Source organism: Chrysemys picta, chromosome 15, assembly GCF_011386835.1.
Source record: "Chrysemys picta bellii isolate R12L10 chromosome 15, ASM1138683v2, whole genome shotgun sequence".
NCBI classification, from domain to species: Eukaryota; Metazoa; Chordata; order Testudines; family Emydidae; genus Chrysemys; species Chrysemys picta.
In genome coordinates this window covers 29351923-29377764 of record NC_088805.1, presented here as the reverse complement: position 1 = coordinate 29377764, position 25842 = coordinate 29351923, and the positions used below count along the sequence as shown (strand labels likewise).

At 41.7% G+C, this 25842-nt stretch overlaps 2 protein-coding genes across 4 annotated transcripts in view; one reads left to right on the top strand and one right to left on the bottom strand.

The window, feature by feature from the left end:
• Positions 1–17981, bottom strand: part of PTPN11 (protein tyrosine phosphatase non-receptor type 11) — a 42849-nt gene extending 24868 nt beyond the window's left edge. Inside the window, exons 1-7 of one of the 2 annotated variants that reach the window (XM_008163624.4) lie at positions 17780–17980; positions 10866–10988; positions 8610–8804; positions 6796–6988; positions 5834–5899; positions 3579–3695; positions 2868–2981 (exon numbers count right to left, since the gene is read on the bottom strand). In XM_008163624.4, coding sequence (XP_008161846.1) covers positions 2868–2981; positions 3579–3695; positions 5834–5899; positions 6796–6988; positions 8610–8804; positions 10866–10988; positions 17780–17793 — 822 coding nt within the window. In that variant the 5' untranslated portion in view covers positions 17794–17980. Of the gene's footprint in view, positions 1–2867; positions 2982–3578; positions 3696–5833; positions 5900–6795; positions 6989–8609; positions 8805–10865; positions 10989–17779 lie in introns of both variants that reach the window. The other variant, XM_005298585.5, reaches the window with a different exon arrangement.
• Positions 17982–18999: 1018 nt separating this feature from the next.
• On the top strand, positions 19000–24329 carry RPL6 (ribosomal protein L6). Of its 2 annotated transcripts, none has more exons than XM_005298586.5 (7): positions 19000–19141; positions 20120–20284; positions 20382–20480; positions 21637–21780; positions 22441–22489; positions 23082–23266; positions 24140–24329. In XM_005298586.5, exons 2-7 carry the CDS (start codon positions 20120–20122, stop codon positions 24290–24292), a joined length of 795 nt encoding a protein of 264 aa, XP_005298643.1. In that variant the 5' UTR covers positions 19000–19141; the 3' UTR covers positions 24293–24329. The 2 variants fall into 2 exon arrangements, with proteins under 2 accessions (XP_005298643.1, XP_065424874.1); XM_065568802.1 differs by lacking the exon at positions 19000–19141 and adding an exon at positions 19246–19615.
• The last annotated feature ends 1513 nt before the right edge of the window (positions 24330–25842 follow it).

The following is a 25842-nucleotide window of genomic DNA, read 5'->3' as shown; positions in this document are numbered from 1 at the left end:
GGGGAATACTGTTGAAACTGGTAATTTACGTACAGAGAATCACTCTCAAATCAATAGGCTGTTTTGTTTTGTTTTAAAGGAAGAAACCAGCACCAGATGCTATTAAAAATGTAGAAGGTACATACACTATTGTATGGAGGGGAAGAGATGTCCCCCTTACTCTCTTTCTGGTAAGATGATGGTAATGGTAGTTCCAGATGGAGGGGTTGCACCCAAACAAAATAATAATAAATTCCTAAGCAAAGCATACAGATTATACAGCTGTCATTCCAACACTATTTAAAATTAACCTGGAAAATGGCTCAAAGGGTCCCGCTCTGCAGTAGTTTTATTTTAGCATTCCCAAAATGTGAGTGTCAAAGAAGCAATGAATTCAAGGACGAGAGAGTGTTTTATATAAATAGCTGGGGAGGAAGATTTGTACTGCAGTGAGTGTGTTTGACCAGTTATCCCTCACGATCCTGCCATGATCGGCACACTAACACTTGGCGACTTTTGTTTGCTAAATTGCTTATTTCTTTCCCCTCCGTTTAAAAGGGTATAATATAAAAAACTGAATGGGCCAGCTTTGAAATGGATTATTTTCCCCATTTGCAGCCATATCACTATTCACACATCCATTTCTTATTACCACCAAAAGGAACACTGAAAAAGCAACATGCTATGCTGGAAATGTTTACTAGTATTTACTGGGCATAAATTCAGGTATGAGATTTTGTTCTACTGCATATAACTGCTTAAGCAAAAACTTTACACTCACATTTGTGGATTCTCCTGAAATTTCTAGCAAGCTGAGTTATGTGAAAGTTTATCCTGGATTCTATTTTTACAAGACCATTGTTGCTCAAAATGCATAGTCGATTGCTTGACTAGACAAATATAGCCAATTTATACTTGAAATCAATAGCAGAACAGTATAGAAAGAAAAAAAGAGTTAATACAATACCAATCTTTCTGGGAAGCAGTTTCTTACAGCGCTGTTCAGGTCACCTTACACAGTAAGTGTGCTTCAAAATATACCCCTAAACCCTCTTATATTTATAACACAATTGCTTACAATTAGAAAGCACTTTATAGGTCATCTAAGATCCAACCCAGTTTGTACCAGTTCTTTAATTTGTTGTTCTATATCTTTCCCTATCTCTACTTGGGATACCATATTTTAAACCAGTTGCCTGTGAAGGTACCTGTATTAGGACATAGAACAAATATATCTTGCCTTTGACAGGCTTTATATTTGCTAATGCCAAAAGCTACATTTTGTTTTGCAGAGTGTTGTGGGATATACATCTCTTGACATAAGTGAGCAAAGTGGACATAATACAATTCAGTTAACTGCCCACATGATGGACGGAATACAATATTAATATGGTATGCCCTACGCCTAACAGATATGTATTGGCTAACACCATGTAATTGTAAAAACAATGCAGTCTTCAGTCTAAACCACTGGAAACTTTCTTTTGCCATCAAGTATGGTTTTAAATAATCTTTTCAAATTAACTGGCAATTTAAGCAGAGAGTTTTCTTGGGGAACAACTGCATTCAATTTTTTCCATTCTGCAGTTATTGCAGAAGAGAAAAGCAGAGATTTTCAAAAAAAAAAAAAGAACCAAAAGGCTTGTCAACATGAACACTTAGCTTACAGCAATATGGGATGTGAATCTACCCTACACTAGCCAGCCGCAGACTAGCTGTCCCTGCTGACATACATCAACAGTCTGATCTAGTCCTCTTTGAAATGGGAGTAGATTAAAGTGCAACTATTAATACAGGCCAGCAGAGTCCACACAGACAACTAGACCATGGCAAGCTAGTGCAGGGTAGATTCACTTCCCAGCTTCTTGCGAATCAAATATTTGCGTAGAGTTAGAGCTTGTCTACAAAACGCTACAGTGGCGCAGTGTAGACACCACCTACTCCAATGGGAGGGGTTCTCCTGTCGGCATATGTAATTCACCTCCCCGAGAGACACTAGCTAAATCGATGGAAAAATTCTTCTGTCAACCTAGCGCTAGCTACATGGAACTTAGGTCGGCTTAACTATGCTGCTCAGGGATTTTTCACACCCCTGACCAACATAGTTAAACTGACCTCATTTTCTAGTATAGACCAGGCCTCAGATGCCCAAAACCTATCAAATTTCAATAAGAGTTGGGCACCTATCTCCCATAGGCTCCTCTGAAAAATCACAGTCAAATCCTATAAAAGCATAAACAAAAGTCACTATTTTGACTATTATGTCCAGTGCAGTTGCTAACCAGCCATCTAATACCAAACTTGTTTGTACTTCACTTGTAAGGAAGGGAGTGTCATCTAGTGGCTAGAGTGGGGAACTGGTCATCAGGACTCCTGGGTTCTGCCACTGAAACTATAGTACCTCTGCCTCTTTCTATCCATCAGAAAAAAAATCACCTACCACACTGGGATGTCACAAGGCTTAATTTTTTTTGTAAAGTAATTTGAAATCCTCTCATAAGAAGAATTAGAGAAATGCAAAATTATTGTCTCTGGGACTTTCAGGAGCGCCTACAAGAATTCCCACTGAAAGACAACATGAGTTGGTGCCAAAATCCCAGCCGTTCCTGTTAAGCAATGTCTTCCTAAGCCCAGCACAATATCAGCTCAAAACGGGGTGGGAGCCAGTGCTCAGGGTTAAAAGAAAAGGCACACCTTTCAAGCATTCATCTTTGGCCGACGCATGAGAGGAACTGGCAAACTGGAGAAGTTGCAATGTCTGGCACAGGAGTGGGGAGCAAGAATAAAGATTTGAGGGGCAAAGGGCCCTAAGCAGCTGGGAAATTGTGGTAAAATTATAGTTCTATCACTGAGACACACCTGCTTTACATTTGAAACATTTAAATTACCTCAAATTCTTCCCAGAAGCCTTGCTTGACTTTATCTGTGGTCTCTGCTAGCTTGCTTAGTTCTCGCACCCGGCTTTCAATCTCTGCAGCATTAATACGGGTTGTATTCAGGGGCTAATCAAGAAAGATATTTTATATTAAACCACAGCTCAGCAAACAGAACAGGATAAAGCTAGTTTACACAGATCTCCTGTATTAAACATATTGTATGTAGGTACCACTCAGAGTTTTAGGACCCAGGCTTCACTCCAGATTTTGAAGCCCCACCCCACCTCCTCTTTTTTTTTTTTTAAAATCAGATTTATGTGGTGGTAGTCACACAGTTTCATGGTTTCAGTTTCAGTGCATTAAGCTTCCTCTCCTCCTCTCTTTTTGACAGGATTTTAAAATCCTTGTAGACCCAGAACTCTCAATGAAGCCAAGGGGAGTTCTAGATGCACCAGAAATGGAGAATTAGGTCCTTTATAGATGGCTAAAAATAACTATAGCAGCTTAAATCCAATCATTGGACCACCCTGAAAGATTAAGATGCTGTTGTAAAAGAGGATGGTAAATTCACTTTTGGTTTTAACGCTGAATGAATGTCTGTCTTTCAACACTTTACAGAATGTAAGAAAAAGGTTGAGCTCCCCCCACCACCACCATTCCCACCTCTATGTCCTGAAGTTAATTAATGTTTATGATCCAAGTTCTAGCATTTACTAAGCTCACCTGCTTAAGCTGTAGTACTGTGCCCAAAGTTTCTACCATGGGGTTCTTCTTATAATGTTCCACTAGATCTGTTAGAGAGTCAAATTTCTCCCCTCCGCCAACATCGTATTTCAGCTCCTTCCAAGAAAGATATTCAAAATGTGCTCATTCATAGCAATGTACACAATAATCAAAATAAAGTCTGCATTAATTACCTCTTTAGAATGTTCAACCAATCACAAGATCCCTTAAATGAGTACTTAAAAACCTATTTAACTATCCCCTGCCATTCCATACTGAAATGATAAAAGATGATTTGCTACAGTCATATTCCACTGAAAAGTTGTAATACATTTCTAATTAGAACATTTTAATGTTAAGGATAACAGTGTCCCTGATACTCACCCCAAGTAGAATACTTGAGGGATACAATCAGAAACTCGGACGTGAATTTGTGAATAAATCAAAACAAAAGCACAACAGAATCTAACACTGGGTCCTGGAACACAGGTATTTGTACTGTAGTCCTTGTTTAAAAAGCAAGTCAGCAATATAATTACTATCTCATCTACCATTAGCATTTATGAGGTTAGCAACAGATCGAGGGCATGGAGAACTCTAACAAATTTATTTCCCAAACTTTCATAAACTCAAATAATTAAATATGTTAAAATGGCTAATATACATAAAGACAAATGTACATAAAGAGCTGCAGACATTTATCACCTTATTATCTTCTAGGTACAGTCAGCATGGATTTGTCAAGAAAAATATCAGGTCAAACCAACTTAATAGATTTCTTTGGCAGGGTAATAAGCCTTGTGGATGGGGGGAAACTAGTAGAGGTGGTATATTTTGACTTCAGTAAGACTTTTGATACTGTCTCACATGATGCTCTCATAAACAAACTAGGGAAACACAACCTAGATCAGGGATTCTCAATCTTTTTCTTTCGGAGGCCATCCCCCCCCCCCCCCCGCTAAAAAATTCTACAGCCCACCTGTGCCACAACAACTGTTTTTCTGCATATCCAGTAGATTAAAAGCCAGGGTTGGCATTAGGGGGTAGCAAGCAAGGCAATTCCCCAGAGCCCCACACCACAGAGGACCCCGTGAAGCTAAGTTGCTCTGGCTTTGACCTCCAGCCCTCAGCGGAGCTTGGGCATTGGCTTTTTGCCCTGGGCCCCAGCAAGTCTAACGCTGTTCCTGCTCTCTGGTTTATTTTGGCAGATCCCCTGAAGCCTGCTCGCAGCCGCCAAGTGGGCCCCAGATCCATTGTTGAGAATCACTGACCTAAATGGAGCTCCTATAAAGGGGGTGCATAACTAGTTAGAAAATCGTTCCCAAAGAGCAGTTATCAGTGGTTCACAGTCATGCTGGAAGGGCATAATGAGTGGGGTTCCGCAGGGATCAGTTCTGGGTCTGGTTCTGTTCAATATCTTCCTCAATGATTTAGATAATTGCTTGGAGAACACACTTATAAAGTCTGCGGATGATACCGAGCTGGGAGGGGTTGCAAGGGCTTTGGAGGAGAGGATTAAAATTCAAAATTATCAGGTCAAACTGGGGAAATGGTCTGAAGTAAACAGGATGAAATTCAATAAGGACAAATGCAAAGTACTCCTCTTGGGAAGGAACAATCAGTTCCACACGTATAAAATGGGAAATGACTGCCTAGGAAGGAATACTGCAGAAAGGGATCGGAGGATAGTGGATCACAAGTTAAATATGAATCAACAGTGTCTCACTGTTGCAAAAAAAGTAAACAGCATTCTGGGATGTATTAGCAGAGGTGTTGTAAGCAAGACATGAGAAGTAATTTTCTTCCACTCTACTCCACGCTGATTAGCCTCAACTGGAAATAGTGTGTCCAGTTCTCGGCGCCACGTTTCAGAAAAGATGTGGACAAACTGGAGAAAGTCCAGAGAAGAGCAACAAAAAATGATTAAAGGTCTAGAAAACATGGGGTTTGTTTAGTCTGGAGAAGAGAAGACTGAGAGGGGACATGAGAACAGTTTTCAAGGACATAAAAGGTTGTTTCCAAAGGAGGAACAAAAATTGTTCTCCTTACCTCTGAGGATAGTACAAGAAGCAATGGGCTTAAACTGCAGCAAGGGCGGTTTAGGTGGGACATTAGGAAAAGCTTCGTAACTGTCAGGGTGGTTAACCACTGGAATAAATTGCCTAGGAAGGTTGTGGAATCTCTGTCATTGGAGATTTTCAAGAGCAGGTCTGACAAACCCCTGCAGGGATGGTTTAGATAATACTTAGTCCTACCTTGAGTGCAGGAGACTGGACTAGAAGACCTCTCGAGGTCCCTTCCAGTCCTACGATTCTATGATTCTATAAATAAAGGCAGGAAATCACCTTGAAATTTTGACGGCATTTACTGAATGCACAGCCAAAAAACACAAAAACCTCTAGCAGGCACTCTCACTCAGTTGCACCATTTCCACCCCAAATTCCTGATTTCTCTATACTAGGCATGTGGGGATGGTTGTTTTTGCTTTTTTTTAAAAGACAAATAAAGGTATTACAAAAACTGTATTTTCTAAAAAGGATTAAAGTACTTTCAACAGATTTGACCCTTTAACACCAATACTCAGGCACACACAAAAATGTTTTGAGAATAAAAATAGCCATCAAGAATTAATCCTGGCATCAGATAGTTTAAACACATTCTTTAGTAAAGGCAAACTACCCTACCTGAAGTTTAAACTGTAGGACAAGGTTTCCCTGAATTAAATATTTATTGTATTTTGTTTGTTATTATGGAAAGACATTATGAAAAAGACAAAATAACCAGCCTCCATAGTACAGCTACAAACCCCCCACACACACCGGAATGGATTCTGAGATCTATTATATAAAAAGAGAAGTAGTAAGACAAGACTGCAACAAACTTAAGAAAGAAAGATTCATGAATGTGAAAGGCTACATCAGCAGAGGCTTTGAGACAGACTCTTGATGCAATCAAAGAGAAACCTCTTAGAAGCTCCTCAGTAATATAGATATGCTATGGTACGATTCAGTGAAAAAAAGAAAATGCTAATAGAATTCTTGAAATTAGCAAAGAAGTCAATTTGAGCAAACAAACAATATGCTGTACATACAGCGCCGTCTGACCAAAATCAGTGGACTGAACAGGATTGAGAAGTCTGTAATGCCTCTCCTGACAGAATAAGCATGCAAACCAGGAAAGAAGCCTTTACAGTCAAGAAGTTCCAGCTTTGTTGTACCTGGCACCGAATCATGACATGGGTCACTTTCGATTTCCCATCATTACTCTCGCCTTTATCATCTCCTGTCCGAACTGAAAGAACAAAGTCTCCTGGGTGGCTTTGACTCTCTCGCACAAGGAAGCTTCCATGTTTTCCTTTTTCTGTTAATAACTTTTCAGCTTCTTTTCCAGAAAGGTGCCCGTGAAACCACCTTAAATTTACAATAAATAAAATAAATAAATAAATAAATATAGTTGCCCTTCTCTTCACTGTACCCATGACTGGGCCCACCTGGCTTAAACATCTATAACAAGCCAAAATGTTCATACTAAACTGAGGTCTCAAGGGCCACAAGTGTTGCTAAAGGTACCCAAAAACCTAGCAAAGTACAGACTTAGAAAAAAATATGAATTGAGAGTGCGTGTGTTCGCACATACAGAAATACTTCAGAAGTAATAAAACATTATGCACAAAACAACTCTCAAAACAGAACTTGCATACACAGAAAACGGATTAAGATACTTCAATTCTTATGCATTTAAACCTTGGAAGAATGCCACCATTGCTTAATAAAAAAATCTATACAGATCACAAGAAAGAAATGCCAAGAGAAAAAGTCAGCAAAAACTGAAGTGGCTTCTAATAAAATTTCAGTTACTGCAATTAGATACCTGAAATTTCTCTTGTATTTTTTGCCATTGTTTATTTTATGCACTTGCATGATTTCAGTGCTCTTACATTAACAGAAAGTTTTCCTTAGACACTATGGATACAATTTCATCAGACCTTATGATGGCGTGGTTCTATTATTTTTCCCTGCTTTTCACTTCTGAGAATAAACTGACATCTACTGGCCATAATGCTGAATAATGGGTCAAGACTAATTAATTCCAGTTTCCAAAAAGAACTACATTCATTTCTGAAGAGTTCCTTCGCTATACTTTCTTAGTAAGTATACAAAGTCTGAGATCCTACTGATCAGTGCTGTCTTGTTAAAAATGTCAGTTTCAGCAATCTGTGTATTTGCATTTGACTTTTGTTTTCTTAAACCCACATACAATACAGCACTACCAGGATAAAAATATGCTCTGAAATATATATTGAAGTCACTGCAATAACACAAATAATTCTTTGAAGCTTTTGCAACCAATGAAATTTTCCAAGAAGGATCGGAAAGCGGGTTGCATAGTTTACTTTAAAAAGAACAGGAGTACTTGTGGCACCTTAGAGACTAACAAATTTATTAGAGCATAAGCTTTCGTGGACTACAGCCCACTTCTTCGGACGCATACAGAATGGAATAAATATTGAGGAGATATATATACACACATACAGAGAGCATAAAGAGGTGGGAGTTGTCTTACCAACTCTGAGAGGCCAATTAAGTAAGAGAAAAAATATATATATATCCTCAATATTTATTCCACTCTGTACGCATCCGAAGAAGTGGGCTGTAGTCCACGAAAGCTTATGCTCTAATAAATTTGTTAGTCTCTAAGGTGCCACAAGTACTCCTGTTCTTTTTGCGGATACAGACTAACACGGCTGCTGCTCTGAAACCTGTCATAGTTTACTTTGTTTTTGTTTTAGTTACTGCAACGTATAGGGCCGATCCTCTCCAGTCCAGATTCTCCCACCCTTACTCAAGTTGAGTAATAGCTTATTTTGCAAGTAGTGCCACAGAAAACAGTTGGACTACTTGCAAGGTAAGGTACTGCCACCCTTACTTACACTGAGTAAAGGCAAATCCTTAAGGTTAATAGGAATTACATGCATACGTGGAAAGGAGAATGGACTCCTTCATATTTTTCACCACTATTTTTCTCTCTCACCTTTCAGATGTAGGATCAGCACAATTCAGTGGATATTTTAACTCTATTACGTCTCCATTCTTTTCTTTGAGCTGCCCATGGTGTTCCATGTAATACTGGACTAACTCAGCCAACGTGGCAAATTTTTCTCCTCCATACAAGTCGTAGTAGTCTCCTGTGTTCTGGATCTTGATGTGCGTGACAGCTCCATTTCGCCTAAATGTTTATTACACCAAAAAAAAGAAAAGAAAAGAAAAGAAAAAAGGCAACTTACACAAGTTCGCCAATTTCAAACCAATCACTTTAAAATATTCCACTCTACTAGCTTGGAAATTTTAGTAGTTCAGCTTTATATGTCAGGCACCTTCCAGCAGATGAATTGTAGCATATCTAAATTACTGCACACTGTGAATGAAGCAACTATACATCTAATAGCAGGGCAATGAAACAACATCAAGGATTACAGGAAGAGGAAGTGGTTGTTTAACAGTCAGTACAGAAATAAGATTTTTTTCATTCCATAATTTCTTAATGGCTCCACTGAACCACAACAGTCTTCATGAGCCCACCCAGTACATCTACACTGCAAAAGACGACCCACGGCAGCAAGTCTCAGAGCCCGGATCAACTGACTCAGGCTTGTGGGGCTCACGCTAGAGAGCTAAAAATAGTGTCAACGTTTGGGCTTGGGCTGGAGCCCAGGCTCAGAGACCTTCTCTCTCCCTGGGTCTCAGAGCCCAAATGTCTAGACTGCTGTTTTTAACCCTGTAGTGTGAGTTGACCCAGGCTCTGAGACTTGCTGCCATAGAGGTTTTTTGTTTTTGCAGTGCAGATATACCCACATTGTCCAATAGAAGCTGCACAGACCTCCTGTCCTCTATATGCAATTCTCATGACGGAGGGAAGTCTTCATCATCCACAAGATGCCTCGTTGGGGTTCTGTACTACCACTTTCTTCAGAGTGGAGTCCAGCTCTGCCCGGTATAGCAGTCAGGCTCTAGGAAAGGCTGGACAGACTCCAACTGTCACGTTCAAGGAGCAACTCAGACATCCTAACATGGTTCCCCAGCATGGGGATTTCCCTTAAAGACAGGTCTGCTCCCTACAATCAGTCAAGGATAGCCATTTATATAAGCAATTAGCCTCTACCTCCACTAATATCAATGAAGAGCAGAGATCAACGGCCATCATAAGACTGCCCTAGGTAGGACTTAAATGGAATTCTCAGTCAGGAAACTTCAGCCGCCCCTCCCCCCGTCCAATGCACAGATCTTTGATGAGGTCTCCTTCCCTTGACTCAGCTCCACTAAGACTACCTTAAAATGTAAGGCAACAATGAAGTGTCAGACATGCCCTTTTCCCCTTCCCCATCCCCACATTGTCTCAGAGGACACGTACTCCAGAAGGTGCATTTTAGAAGCTGGAATACATGAGTTGCCTTTAAAAGCTTGTTCATTTCTCCTAACAAAACAAGATTACCTCAATATTTCCTTATTCTTGTTATAGGAAAGTATCTTGAGTGTGTGTGGAATGGTCTCTTTCTATTTGACAAGCCACCATCCTAGTCTCATTCAAATCCCCCTCACTTCTTCTGCAATCCCTAAGAAGTGAGACATTACGGAGGGAAGAAAAATTATGTTATTCCCTCCTTTGGATTTTCTCCATGAGCCCTTTCTCGTATGTGTTTTTAGGGGGCGGGCTCCTTGGGGCAAAGACTATATTTGCATGCTGTGTTGTACAGCGCCAAGCACATTTTTGGCATTAAGTTACACTGCAAATATCTATCTAAGGTAACTGGCAAATTTTTAAGTACTATCAGTGTAGCTAACGGAGTGATGAGGGGGAGAAGAGAAGACAGAATGCAGTATAAAGGAGCATAGATCTTACATGCATGATCTTCTAACACTGTCAGCTCTGCTACTTTCTGGACAGGTACCCTAATGGATTTCTTTAAAAGGGTAGGGAATGGAGAAATTACAAACTGGCTGCCACTTCACCTCTACCTTTCTGGCTCACTACAGAGCCAGGATCCACTGCCTTCCAAGCTCTGCACAACTTGGAAAACCAAAGACATTTGGGTTCCTATGCAGAAGCAAATGTAAAACTATCAACATAACAGACTCAGAAGTCAGAAATAGAGAAGAACATGTAGCTCACAAAAGTCTCATCTCTCTACCCAAACAGGATTGCTCTCCACAGAACAATGGCAATTGGAAACTTCTGTATGTTTGGGCCAAGTGGGTATTAAGGACAGAGCCTCTCAAACACTTAACTTACCGAACAGAAAGTGTAAAATCTCCCGGGTTACTTTTACTGGGCCGGGCCAGAAAGCTGCCATCAACGCCTCTTGTCAGCAGTAAATTTTCTGCCTCCACTCCAGTAATATTCGGGTGAAACCATCTACACAAGATAAAGAAGAAAAATAATTTAAAACCAGAATCTCCCTTTAGCTGATGGCACATTGCCACACAAATATCAGATAACATTAAAATCACTGGATGCAATATTGGATTTTAAAGAATTTTGTTATGCTTTGAAAAAAATCTAAAAAAATGTCAATGTAATTCTAACTTGTACTTTTCGTGTCACCAGTTAAAAGTAGGTTTTCTTCTACATATCGCGAAGATCCTCTGATAAGAGATGTCATATAAGTGGAAGTACTATAGCCACACCATTGGAAACTGTTTATTTCAGAGGAGACATGATAAAAAGTATATAAAACAAATGGTATAGAGCAGGGAAGTCAGGCACTCGTATTTATCCTCTCATAACACAACAGCAAAGTCACATTCAATGAAACTGAAAGACAACTAATAAGAACAAAAACACGCACTCCTCACCACCAGCATACACACAACTTGCGGAACTCGATGCCACTGGATTCCATGGAGGTCTACAGCTTATTAGGACTGAAGGAAAAATTAGACATATATAAGAATACTGAAAACATCCATAGTAGCATTAAGACAGTTTTATTTAAAAAGTAAAAATAAAACAAAACCTCATGCTTCAGGCCATAAAACCGATCACCGACTGATGACGGGGGTCAGGAAGAAACTTCCCTTGTGGACAAGTTATTCCACAATTGTCCAAATTCTGAAGCATCTGGTACTGGCCACTGCCAGAGATTGGCTACCTGACTAGATGGAGCAATGCTCTGATCTGGTCTGTCAATTCCTATGGTCCTAAAATATCACACTCTTAAAATACAAAACACAGAGGAACATCATATTGGTTTTCACCACCCACAAGCAGCCTCCTGAATGACCAAAACAGTGGACCTCGCCGGAGGAGAACCATATATGGCCTATATCTAAAGAGTTCAGCATCACCACCTATGGCATTACATTTCAGCAGACTTATTTGTAGTGATTTAGTTAACAAGTCCATGCTTTCCGTATCATCGCACAAGTTTTATTCCTCTGCTGCAATACAGAAGTAATGCAACATTAAGATGGCCAACAACTCTACTGCCCACAAACACCTGTCAGGGATGGTCTAGATAATACTTAGTCCTCCCGAGGTTATTGATTTATTATACTATCAATGCAATCAACTGAAGAGAAAATCTGAGGTTTGCATCAGCCCTCACTATCCATTATCTCCCTCTCCATCAAGGCTCCCCTGTACAGGCCAAAAGATGCTCTCTCTCACAAGGAAGTGACGTAGGGAAATATAGGTTGGAAGCTGAATCAATACAGACATGTATAGTAAAGACACATCAAAATTGCACACATACTAACAAAATCAGCTCCTTTGCCAAAAATTCAGAAACAGAGATAATACTAAAAAAAACAAAACACTTTTTAGATGAGTTCACCTTCATGCAGAGACTGAGCATGGAAAATTTCTACCAAAAGGTGTTCCAGAAAGTTACAACAGAAACTTAATTATAGCTGTAAATATCTACTATTTCAATTACCTTTTGGACCAAAGCATAAGTCTGCCCCAGTTGTACCAGGGGAATCAATGGAGAAACAATACACAATCAGATGTCTGAGGAGAGTTCCCAATTTAACCAGACATGTTTTAAAAGCTGAGAAACTAAAAGCAAGACTGTATCCACTGCCACCCAGCCGGCCAAGACGGAACACAGAACAAAATACAGTACTGTCACAGAAATGCAAAATGCTGGGCAAACAGTGTGCAACCATTTGACTCCAGTGGCTTTGCCAAACTACTTTCTTGGGTTTTATTTTCACCTCAACTCTTGAAATTAAAGTCTTCCTAGACATTTGAAAGGCTTCATTATTTTTGTAACTGCTATAAATCATGCACCCCCGGACATATGCAGTTTGATTATAGACTTACACAGCATATCTGAGAGAAAGCAGCAGAATCCACTGCTCTTGAAAAACCCAGTGAGTTTTTTCCCTGAGTAAAGCAAAACATCACAGCAATACAGACACTTGGCTGCTTGGCAGAAATCTGCTCTGTTACACTTATAAAAATACTATAACTAAAAATGTACATCGCATTTCTGATTATTCCCGACATAAAGCCACATTTCACAGTAAACTGCCATAACAGAAAGCTGTGCAAGTTCATGTTTAAACATAGGGCAGCTCTTTTGATTGGCAGCTTAAATTGAGAAAGACTTATCATTATTCCAATAATGTAATACTCCATACTCCCTACTCTGGCAAATTTTTCCTAAAGAATACTCCGGACACTTCTAGAGCTTCCAAAACAGCCAAGTCCCTAACAGAGTCAGTCTAGCTAATATACCCAGGGAAATTAGAAGTAAAGGTGCACAAGTGCAACTTGAAAAGGAAGTAATTCTACATGGGAACCTTAGATCTGTGTATATCCTATCTAAGCAAGAGAACCCCGTCCAGAATATTGCACCTTTAGCAGAGCCACCAAAAAAAATAAACTACTCTGGGTATAGCTCAAACCAGGAAAATGTAAGTAAAAATCCAACTACAGTACTTTGAGTTTAACTCTTGTCTGTTGTGATAATCAATTGACAGATAATCTTACATTTATCCAATGCTCATGATCCTGAAAGACCTCAAAGCTCTTCAAACTATAAATATGCAATACCACTGAAATGCAGCTGCTTCTGGGCAGTAACCAATCAGCACAACAGCGAGACCTGCATTTTGGCTAAGAAAATTGGGGAAAACCCCTACTCTTCCCTAAGGCTTTGGCTACACTGGCGCTGTACAGCGCTGCAATTTGTTGCGCTCAGGGGTGTGAAAAAACACACCCCTGAGCGCAGCGAGCACCGCGCTGTAAAGCGCCAGTGTAATCAGTGCCTGCAGCGCTGCACGCTCGCTCGCAGCACTGCAAGCTATTCCCCTCGGAGAGGTGGAGTACATACAGCGCTGCGAGAGCTCTCTCGCAGTGCTGGCGGCACGACTACACTCGCGCTTCACAGTGCTGCCGCGGCAGTGCTGTGAAGTCCCGAGTGTAGCCAAGCCCTAAGAGTCATGGGATCTTCAAAGCCCACTCAGGGCCTCAGCTTTCCTCATCTTCTTTGAAAAATACACACAGTACGTGCACGATATTCAACATAGTTGCCTTGAAAGGTTGAAGAGAGTAAAGCCTGTTAGCTGGATTGGCAAGTTTCTACCATCACCAACTAAACCCAGCAACATAACCTGACTGTCTGCTACTCACTTTCACCCAATTAAGTAACTGATAACCTTAACCTCTTCTGGACCCCAGATGACCACATTTGCTTAGAAAAGAGGAATCTATGGTTAACACACAGTGTGTATTATGTGGACTGTGGATTATGAAAGACGGACTTAACCCACACTGGTGACCAGCCATTAAGTGGCAATAGGATGACAGACAAGATGACCCTGCCAAAAAAAAAAAAAAAACACCCCCAATAACTTAGGTCAGAGGGATTGAATTATGAAGAAAGATTACATGGACCAAGGGCTAGACTTTTAAAAGTATTTAGATGCCAAAAGATAGAGGCAGGCACCTAGTCCAATTTTCAAAAGCAGCTATCTTTAGACACCTTTAAACATCTGGTCCTAAATGGGTACAACTAGACGAAGCAGCTTTACACGTACCTGGAAGGTGTAAACTGCAAGAAGAATTTTATGTGGGATACAGGGACACACAGGGATAGAACGAAGATGAAATTAATAATGGGAAAGTTTTGCCTGAATGTCAAGGAAAGTTTCCTGATGGGGAAATGTATTAATCTTTGGAATAGTCTGCCAAGAGAAGCAGTGCGAGCCGCATTGCCTGGGATTTTAACAGCCAGACTGGACTGGATGCTAGACAATGTACTCCAAGGAACAACCTGGCTATGTAGGTTTCCCACAATCAGTCCCCCCTATATAACTTCTACGAGAAGCAATAACTTCAAAACATTGCCAGGCAGGAGTTTTTAATGTATGTGGGATTTAAGTGAAGATTTTATTGAACTTTATGCTTCTCTTTTTCATGTAATTATAACTAGACACAGGAATGTGAACATATTGGAATCAATCCTACAGGCATGCCACATGCAGAACTTCCATTAACTTCACTGCAAGTTTACACACACACACACACTACTTGCAACACCTGGTCCTCCAAGTACACAAATATACATACCACCACATTACTAGTTAGACACATCATGTAAAGTTACGCCAAAAGATAATACATCTCAGTGAACAGAAGGGACCCTAATATAATATATTTGAAAATTGGTTATGGAATCATGTAAGAGATTATGAAAGGAGGATCTTTCTTCCTGTAGCCCACCAAAGCTGGGGTTCGGGACCAAAAAAGGTACATCCAGGAAAGTGACCAAGTTTTTGCACATGTTGTAACTTCTCTTCTAATGGTAACTGGTTCTCCTGCTTGCTCACCCTTGTATTTTTGGCTTTGAGTAGGAAGATGCATTTGTCAACCACCCCAAATAGAAAGAAATGGGGGTGTTAGTGATCTATGTTAAATGGTTCCGGACCGGTGATCAGGATAACTTCATTTGGCATATTGCCACCACATTTGCGCTTTTGAACCACGCTGGCCACATCCTTTCCAACACTGGTGGGAGAGCACAGAGGATTGCACAGACACAGACAGGAGTAATATAACCCCTATAGAGGATTTTCACTTACGTTTCCTTTCATAGGAATGGAATGCCTTTTAGATTTTTTTCTGCTTTCCTTTTCTAGCTCTGTTCTAAGCAGACACAGGAGTTACTCCTAGTGTAAAATTGACCAAGAGCTTAGAATACAATCAAAAACCAATACATAGCAATATATTCTATTTATGCCCACAATGAGAACAGAGGGTTTAATGTTCCCCAAAGTTTAAATAGTTGATTTAATAGTTTCAGCCACACAGCATTCTACTTGGCATTTTACAATAAGGCAAAAATGCTAGTGGAAAGATAATCAATGAGACAGTCAAACAAGGACAATGGGGATAAGTAGAAGGCCTTTTCCAAGAGTGTATGTGTGTATATAGATAGATAGATAGATAAATAAAGATAGAGGGGGTGGATGGGGATAGATAGATAGATAGATAGATAGATAGATAGGAACATGCCCTTGTTTCAGATAAAGTAATATTTTGGAGAATCAGGGTATGACTGTACAAAAGCCCTTTGCAGAACTCAGAAGGTGTAGGACATCCTTGAATCACACACTACATTAACAGTGTATTTCTCTTTTCTGATTAGAGTTTGAATAGTCAGCAAAATTTTGGGGGGAGGGAGAGAGAGGAGTATAGTATCGATTTACCACCTTGAAAAGAGAAACAAAATCAATATGATTCTCCATTTCATGATTGGGCTACTCAGATCTCCGTTTTGACTGCAGAACAGATTAGAGTGCTTCTGGGTTTTGGCTGACACAACTAGACATATCGGGAAAGCGGTGAATTTTAGTTTAATTATTCCTACTTATAGGCTCACTGGTTTGTCTGTATTTCTAATCTTTATTCACTCTCTCTCATTAACCCCTTTTAACTTTTGAATGGGCTAAGAGGACTAATTGTCAAGAGTCAGACAGTGAGCAAAGACTGTAAAATGGGCACTTAACTAATGCAGGCATATGCATTTTAGGCTTTATTTTAAGAGGGGGGGTGGGAAAGCATCACTGAAACTGATATGAAAAGAAATACGTAAGATTCCACCCCCCATTTCAATTTTAAAATTTCCCTCCCACTTTAAAATATCTACCCAAGCTGCTGGAGATCCAAACACAATAATATGGTGCTAGGAGGGAAGAGAACCCTGAAATGAAATTGATAATCTTCATCATTCTAAACTGAAAAAGAAAAAGTAAACAGACAGCATAAAGCAAATCAGATTTTTAAAAATACTGTCAGCTTTCATAATCAAAGGAATTAAATACAAGTAAAAAAGAGTGAATAAAAGAAAATAAACGGGAAATGTACTGACAAAAGCAACAGAGGGTCCTGTGGCACCTTTGAGACTAACAGAAGTACTGGGAGCATAAGCTTTCGTGGGTAAGAACCTCACTTCTTCAGATGCAAGAAGTGAGGTTCTTACCCACGAAAGCTTATGCTCCCAGTACTTCTGTTAGTCTCAAAGGTGCCACAGGACCCTCTGTTGCTTTTTACAGATTCAGACTAACACGGCTACCCCTCTGGTACTGACAAAGGATAAACAAGAGTCTTCTACAAAGTAAAAATGAGATGTGGAAAGACATACACCTCTGCAATAAACTCAAATTTAACTGAGTTTTTCAAATTCTAAATCCAGCAATATTGCAGGTATTTGGAAGTAGATAATGTTTTCACCCCTCAGCTCATAGAGGGCCGAGCACTGCTAAACTACACCTATCGTATAGGCCACCTAAAACATTAGCCTGCACTTAATAATTGTAGAAGCTGATTCATGTTTTAATTCCCAAATCCGCACACTCAGTAATGCATCTGTTGCTAATGCCCATTGCCACACGGGGTGAATGCTCCAGATCCGGGAATGCCAGACGGACAGTTTACTGGGTCACTGAATAAATTACACTGGGATCTGCAGGGGGAGGGCCCCTGCCTACACCAGAGAACACCCGCGGGGGGGGGGGGGGGGCTGCTGCCCTTTAATTACCCGCAGTAGAGAGCGGCCCCGCACCAGGGGGAGGGGGGCTCGCCCTGCCCCGGGGGAGTCTCTGCCGCCCACCGCCGGGCCCTTTGCTCCAGGGGAAGATGGGGCCCCGCCCCCCCCCCAGTGAAAGGGGCAGGTGGCCCCAGCCCCCTCGCCTCACCTCCGCGATGTCATTTTCCCCCGCGGCGCCTGCAGCTGCCAGTCCCCCCGAGTCTCGGCCTCTCACGGGGGGGGGGGGCTCCCCCGGCGGGACGCGGCCTGGGGGACCCGGAGGGGAGCGTGAAAAGCAGCCGCAGCCAGGCCGCGGAGACACAGAACCCCGGCGCAGCCTGCCACGACGTCATCCGTCCGCGACCGGCCCAGCCTCCGTGGTCGGGGGCGGGGCCTGCCGGAGAGGCGCGCGCTCGGCTGCCTGGAGCGCTGCGGGCTGCACAGGGCGGGCATGCATTGAGCGCTGCTGGCACGAGGGATCTGCATGGAATGATGGCTGGATATTTTAAGAGGCGCTCTGCGTGCACCCATAGGTGCATCTTCTGAGCACTCTCTGCGTGCACAGGATCAGCTTTTAAATGTCTCGTGGTAACACATGGTACTTAAAGTAGCACCTTTCATCTAAATCTTTTACAAACATGATCTGAGGCGATACTGTTAACTTGTTTTTAATGACTATTTTAAAAAAATGAGTTTGCTGATCAAGATCCTTTTTTAAACCGTGCTATTTTAAACAAAAAAAAATCCTCTTCCAAAAATATAAGGCATCTTACTCCCACGCTGGAGTCATCCTACTGCTTGAGAGGGGAAGCGCAACTAATCATCAACAAGGTACTTTATATTCAAAATGCTCTCAAAAGTTCAAAGAAACAAACTTAAAAAGAAAAAAAATTCTCTGATATCTTTCATTTATAGTAGGGGGTTACACATAACAGTAGGTACAATTTTTGTCTACAATTGTGTTTTTCAAGGCAATAGTGTCACCTTAAGTAACCTTTATAAAATTCTGCGAAGTAGCTATTTGACGTAATATGCAGACGGGGAAACTAAAGTATATAGAACCATGACGCTGACATGTGTAGGTTTATTATTAATCAAGACCCCCATTCTGCAGATTTACACAACCTTTACTTTTACAAGTTCCAGATAGTGAAATTAAACACTTAGTTGTTTGCTACAATGCGGGGAGGGCTTAAGTCATCTGCAGAACCAAGAACAGAACCCATAAGCCCTGTAACTACTCAACACATCACATACCTTCTTCTCCAACCCCAGCCAAGATAGAATCCACTCAATCCCACTCGTGACCAACTCCCACTACCTCGTTCTATAACCAGAGGGCGAGAGTGTCCTCCCTTTGACCCAGATCTTGACCCTCCTCCGCGCCGTAGAGACCTATAGGCAGCCAGAAACCGCTATAGGCCACAGACTACATCTCCCAGCGTGCCCCGGAGTGGACGGGGTGACGTCAGACGCTGGGCTCGCTTTAGCGCCGGGTTCCCGGATATTGCTCCCTTTCCCTTCTAGGAAGGTAAGAATGGCGGAGTGGCGGCGCTTATTGCGGGGGAGTAGTAGCTACTATCCGCCACCATCTGCCGTGAGGCGGCCCCGAAGGGCCCGCGGGTCCGGCTCGGTGGCTCCGGGGGCCCCGGATACATGCGGGGGGGCACGTATGTGCGGAGTTCGCGGGCCCCGGTAACTCCGGGGAGTGTAGGCCGCGGATGGCCCGCTATGGGGACTGTGTGGCTGGGGATCCGGCAGCCACCGTAATGGATTGAATAACTCCTCGGGTGGGGGGTGAGCCTAGGAGCCCCCTTCCCTGGGCGGTGACCGGACTCAGCCGGAGCAGAGGTTGGGAGCCTGTAAAGTGCAGCCCCCGCCCGGCTTGAAGCCCTTGGTCCGAAACGTATGAGGACGCTCCAGCCAGAGGCAGATCGTATCGTATGGGTGGTGGGCACACACAGGACGGGGATTCTTCCTTCGCCTCCAGTCTCTGCTCCCTGCGGTAAATCATATCTGAGCCTGGCCACCTTGGGGACTCTGTCTAGGGCATGTAAAAGCCCCAAGTCACCATGTGGCTATGGCCTTGGGCATGAGAAGTTGGTTATTGCCCCTCTCTCCACTTCCCTCTACGGGCTGTCATGCAGTTGCAGCCCCAACATGTATTTGCATTTTTCTCTTCCCTGGATCTCTGCTTTAGTACTTTTGGACATGGTCAGGTATCTGAATTGTATCACCTGTATTTACTATATACGTGGCCTTGTGTTACAAGCGAGATGCAATGGATGTGGTGTCCTGTGCATCTTGATTAGGCTCCGTGTAGTTTAGGTGGCTTTGATGCAAAAGATAGTACAGTAAACATAGCTGAATAGTCTCAAGACCACTATAGGAATACCATGGATATTTTAAGTATAATTTGCTTTTGTTTTTTGCAGCAATTACATTTTTTTCTGTACGGTTTCTTTGTTTAATGTGACAATCACTAATACTTTATTTTGATATTTGGTAGATGGCAGGCGAGAAGAAGGCAGGTGAGAAGAAGGCAAAGAAGCCCAAAAAGCACCATGCAAGCCGTAACCCAGTGCTGGCCCGAGGAATTGGGAAATATTCCCGATCAGCGATGTATGCCAGAAAAGCCATCTACAAGCGCAAGTATGATGCGCCAGAAACAAAGGTATAAAGGGAATGAATTTCGATGTTTAACTAATTAGGTTGTGTCTCAAACTGTCATAAGTTAACTTGTCTGAAATTTTTTTTTGGTTTGTCAATAGATAGAAAAGAAAAAGAGAGAGAAAGCACCTGCTACCCTCACAAAACCAGTTGGGGGAGATAAGAATGGAGGCAACCGTGTGGTAAAAGTTCGTAAAATGGTAAGAATAGATTAGTGGAAAAAAACTAACTAAATTGCACACGCAGAATTTTGCTCCTGCTAAACACTGAGTTACGGAGTTGCATTGATGTAGATGACAAGAGAATATGCTCCCTATTCTGTATTGAAAAACTTCCTTAGATAGTGCTGCTATTGATGTACTTCTGGGCTATGAGACAGTATAATCTCCACTATAGGTTGTCTGTATAGCACTGTAAAACTGTTATGTAGGTACTTGCATTTAAGCTAGTTAATATATTGGGGGGGGGTAAAAAATGGGGTGGGGAGTAAGAGTCTTGCTTTTAAAAAGATACGCACATCACATCTTTATATTTATTGTGGCTTTTGTGTTGCAATATTCTAGAACGGGTGTTCCATAACTGGTGCATGCATCACTGATGCTATGGGAGCTTGATGTTCCATACATTTACTTCACAATTTCTTTTTTATTAAAGAAGGTGGCACACTTAACAATAAAGCTGGAGAGCAGCTGTTCCAGGCAAACTAGGAACCTTTTCGTTCACACCCACAGTGTTCACATGGGGGAGCTACAGCACTGCTATTCACACCTCTGTTAGGCTGTGTAGACGTGGCCTGAATCAGAGAATTGTACAGTTGGCTTCTGGGTGTATATTACTGGGCTAATTGCCTGTTGACATGTAAGGGAGACTACTGCATGCAGCATTAAGGAGTTTCCCATGGGAAGACCCTGACAACCTCCATGATGGACTAGGCCCATTGTTTGAATGGGCCTAGGCCTATGAATGAGCAGCACAGTAGGGCTCCTCTGGCATCTCTCTAGTGAACTGTAAATACAATCACAAATAACATACATTTACTATATTATTTTTTTCTATGTTGTGTAACTGATTAGCTATCTGATGCAAAATGCAACCTCGTGTACCTAACATGTATCACTCAAAGTGCCAGTTTCTGTAAAATGCTAGCCTGCAGCAAAGTGAATCCTGTGCACAACAGAGAAACAAACAAAAAAATCTAAAGTGGGATAGGGTGGAAATGGCCTTCCCATGAGAGAAGTTGTGTTGCATCCACTAAAAGGGGAAGGATCAAAACTCAGATTAAACTGTTTTCGCTAAGTTCGCTGATGGAATAGTAAAAGTGCAGTTTTGGCTAATAATTTGCTGCTTTTTCTCTAGCCTAGATATTATCCAACTGAAGACGTTCCTCGCAAGCTCTTGAGTCATGGCAAAAAGCCCTTCTGCCAACACAAGAGGAAACTGCGGGCTTCTATTACTCCAGGAACTGTTCTGATCATTCTCACTGGTCGCCACAGAGGCAAGGTAAAGGAGAATTGTCTTTCATATATCCTTCCATGCCACATCTGCTCTTCAAAATACTGGTTTGGCTGGTCTGTTAGAAGTTTCTGTATGCTCTGCAGAGCCTCTGATGCGATAGCCCCCTATTATAAATGCAGCATATACCAACAGAAGGAGTTTTTCGGTCAGTGCTAGGGGTGGGGGTTTGCCCCACACCCCTGACTGACAATTTATATATTGACGTACCTAGAAGTGTAGACCATGCCTTGCTTATACCTCTGTGATAAGTAAAGAATTGGAGGGACTTGCAGTTGATTGCCAGACTTTACCCAATATAAACCAATGTAACTTACGAAAGGGGCTACTTAGGAATGAAATTGTTGGGTCCCAAGCCAGTTCCTGTTCCAGTTTTTTAAACTAGACAATTTAAACATAGTCCAGCTACTTAGGTTTCTAGTTTGGTTTCCCTAACCATTGGGAATGGGTCCTGTCAAATTAGAACAGTCTTTGTTCTAAAGTGTGGTGGATTTGGTACTGCTATGCCTTTTGCCTTTCTGGCTAAAGTGTCTCTCTCCTCCTTTTGTAACTTTTTGTACAAAAATCAGGTACTGATATTTTCTCAGACATCAAACTGCATTTAGCATTGCTGTCTCAGACTAATGTCCTATTGTGTTTGGTTTTCAGCGTGTGGTCTTCCTGAAGCAGCTTGCTAGTGGCCTGTTGCTGGTAACAGGTAAGAAACTTTATTCACTCAAGTCTCTTGAATTCCTCTTGAATTCACTGTAAGTTTGTCCAGGCAGCCTGTCTTTAGACTCTACCATGATTGCCATTGTTGTACTTGTCTGGGAATAGAAATTTTTCTGACAAACCTGAGGTACCCGTGACATGACTGTTCGAAGTTCTGATATCATTCAGTCTTCCAATGCTAGAAACACTGGATATCACTGGAAATCTGAGAAAGGGAGTGAAGTGCCCTTCCTTTAGCAAAAGAGGGTACTTCATTGGCAGTACCAATAACTTGCAGTTAAGCCTGTGGAGCTAACACATTTTTAATGAAGTATCACTGTGCTTTAACATCTGAAAATACTGACAACGCAAGGAAGCTCTTAGCATTATCAGAAGTCTTGAGAAAGGAGTCTCCTAATTTTCTTTCTTAGTTCAGATTTTAGTAGGTGAAGCCAACTGTCCTCTGCAAGAACACAACCACTTCAAACTAATCGTCCTAATGGAGAGTGACCTTCCTTTGAGTGTAGCTAAGGGGGTACTATTTCTCCAGTGATAAGGTGACATTGCAACTCATTCCAAGTATTTTTCTATGCCACCAGGACCCTTGGCTATCAATCGTGTCCCTCTGCGCAGGACTCACCAGAAATTCGTTATTGCCACATCTACCAAGGTTGATATCTCTGGGGTGAAACTTCCAAAACATCTCACCGATGCGTACTTTAAGAAGAAGAGGCTGCGTAAGCCCAAACATCAAGAAGGCGAGATCTTTGACACTGAGAAAGAAGTAAGGATAACAATGATTAGTATTCCTATTTGCAAATGTCTTTTTCAGTGTTTGTAGCCAAGATGGAAGGGGAGGGAGATGTCTTTCCATGAAACAGATTTAATGTTTAACAATAAGAACATGTTAAAAGAAAGCAAGGTCAGGTCTACTAAAATGCATGAAAATGACAACATTGGGAAAAGTGGTGCAGCCGTGTTGGTCACAGGATATTCGAGACAAAGTGAGTGAGGTAATATCTTTTTTAGACCAGCTTCTGTTCGTGAGGGAGATGTAGTGCTTTTCAGATGTTACTTCCCCCACTGTGTGTGTCTAACACTGGGGGGGGGGGGGGGGCGCGAATCTTAAAATGTTATCAAAATAACTCCATACTGAGGAGGTGCTTGAACACAGGTTCTTAAAGCAGTGTCTCCTGTGTGCATGGACTCAATCTTGTACTGTGAACTGAGTCATAAAATAGCCCTGAATTTTCTTAATGTGCATTCCATGGTCTGTTGTCCATAAGTGTTCCATGTGTTGTGATTTTAGGACTTCATTTGCACCATAGCATCAGCTGATTAAATTTAGCAACAGCTCTTTTAGCTAAGATCTATTCCTACTCTTCTAAACATTCTTATCAATTGTGTAAACTCAAACAGCTTTAATTATCTACTGTAGGTGATTTGAGTCCTGTGGCCCAAATAGAACTACTTTTTGTTTGTTGTTCCCTGGAAAGGAAAATTCCAAGTGAATGCTAAGGTGCCACAAGTACTCCTGTTCTTTTTGAGAAATGCTTACTCGGTGAAAAAGCCCTTGCCATGGCAGGAAGCAAGAAGCCAGCCTTATCTCTGTAGGGATAACCAACTGTAATTTAACTCGCTTAATTTTGTTCTTTAGAAATATGAGATAACAGAACAACGCAAGGCAGACCAGAAGACAGTGGATTCGCAAATCCTGCCAATAATCAAGAAGGTGCCTCAGCTCCGTGGCTACCTGCGTTCTGTATTTTCTCTCTCCAATGGAGTTTATCCTCACAAATTGGTGTTCTAAATTTTCTGAAAACACATTAAAATTGGAAAAAAACTGAGGTTTGTCTGATTCCAGTTATAGTTAACTTTGTAATGTGCATATCTTAACACAGTTTGGATTGAATTAGAAAACTGCTAGGGGTTTTAAGTTGTGCTATTATGAGGACTGTGGTCCTGCATTTCAAACAGATGGAGTTTCTTACATGACATAAGAGCGAGTGACAGCTTTCAGAAACGCACTGTTAGAACCATTAGTCCCATTTAAAATGATGGGAGTACTAGGCTCGGTCGTCATGCTACGTGGGAAGGATATCCTCTACAGGCCCTTATGGCTTCTGGCTAGTACTAGTGACAAATTCGGGTAAACTTTCTCAGAGTTTTTAGTCAGTGTTCCACATTCTGCTATAAATGGACCAAGTGTCTCTCTTGACAGGAAACTATCCATAACTATTAACTTTCATGTGCACATGTGTATGTGTGACTCCCCTGGTATATTTCCTTACTGATGATGTGGGAGTAAGTCCTGGTTTCAGTTTCTGGCTCTGACAGACTTGCTGGGGGTGTTTTGACAAATCACCTGAGCTTTGTGCTTCCATTTGTTCATGTACAAGAGCTTGATCCTGCAAAGTGCTGAGGACTCTGGTCCTGATCCAACAAACCACTTACCGTGCAAGTAGTCCCACAGACATCAGTAGGCCTACTGAGGTGTTCAGCCAAGCACATAAGTGCTTGGAATGTTGCAGCAGTGGACCATTAGGGCAGGTCTTGCTCACTGGCCAAGGTTGATGGACCTCTTAAAAATCTGCCACTGCAATATGCTACATAAGGGCAAAGTAGTCTAAAAATGGACACCTTGGCATCTATCAAAATACACTCTAATCCACTGCTGTCAAATTCCTGAGCCACAGACGAGATGGCAGCCCACTCAATGTATTTTTATTGCCTTCATGACATTCAGATTTCTGCAAAATTTTAGAAAATCTTAAAAGCAGCCCACATGGTTGCAAAAATAATTTCACGTGACCCAAGTCAAGCAATGCAGTGACTTCTTCCAGAGTCAGCAACATTCATTATTTCATTGCTGATCATTTTAGCAGATGGAACATGAGCTGGGAGTTGCTGTAGGAAAGGGAGAGGTGGAGGAGGCAGAAATAGTGAGGGCCCTAAAGGTGAGTACGATCTGCCAACTGAGCAAAGTTGATAGTAAGTGAACAAATTACTGAGTTACAAGACAAGGCAATATTCTACCCAGTGGGATAGGGAGAGTGTTTTGGTGTTTTTACAGTGCCTGGTATAGCGGGCCCAGCCTGTGTCTAGAGCTCCTAGGCCCTACTACACTACAACTAAATACGGGAGAGGATCTATGGCTCGAAGGCTCTGTGTAGTCCAAACTTGTGCCCCAGCCCTCTGAGTAAAACTGGATTTCGGCTCTCCACAAAGGAAGTGGCACTCCTGTTCCAGTCAGTATAGAACCTCCCATTTGCCTTGAGGTAGGCACCTTCTTTCCACTAACAAGCAATATGTTTTAGTACAAGTAAGATAAATGAGCAGTTTAATTTTAGCTGTCTTTTT

What these genes read in the sequence shown, in the direction of transcription:
- RPL6 (XM_005298586.5), top strand. Translation starts at nt 20,120, where the DNA reads ATGGCAGGCGAGAAGAAGGCAGGTGAGAAGAAGGCAAAGAAGCCCAAA. An exon ending in CTGGTCGCCACAGAGGCAAG is followed by an intron (nt 21,781 to 22,440) that starts GTAAAGGAGAAT and finishes TTTGGTTTTCAG; the next exon opens with CGTGTGGTCTTCCTGAAGCA. An exon ending in TGGCCTGTTGCTGGTAACAG is followed by an intron (nt 22,490 to 23,081) that starts GTAAGAAACTTT and finishes CTATGCCACCAG; the next exon opens with GACCCTTGGCTATCAATCGT.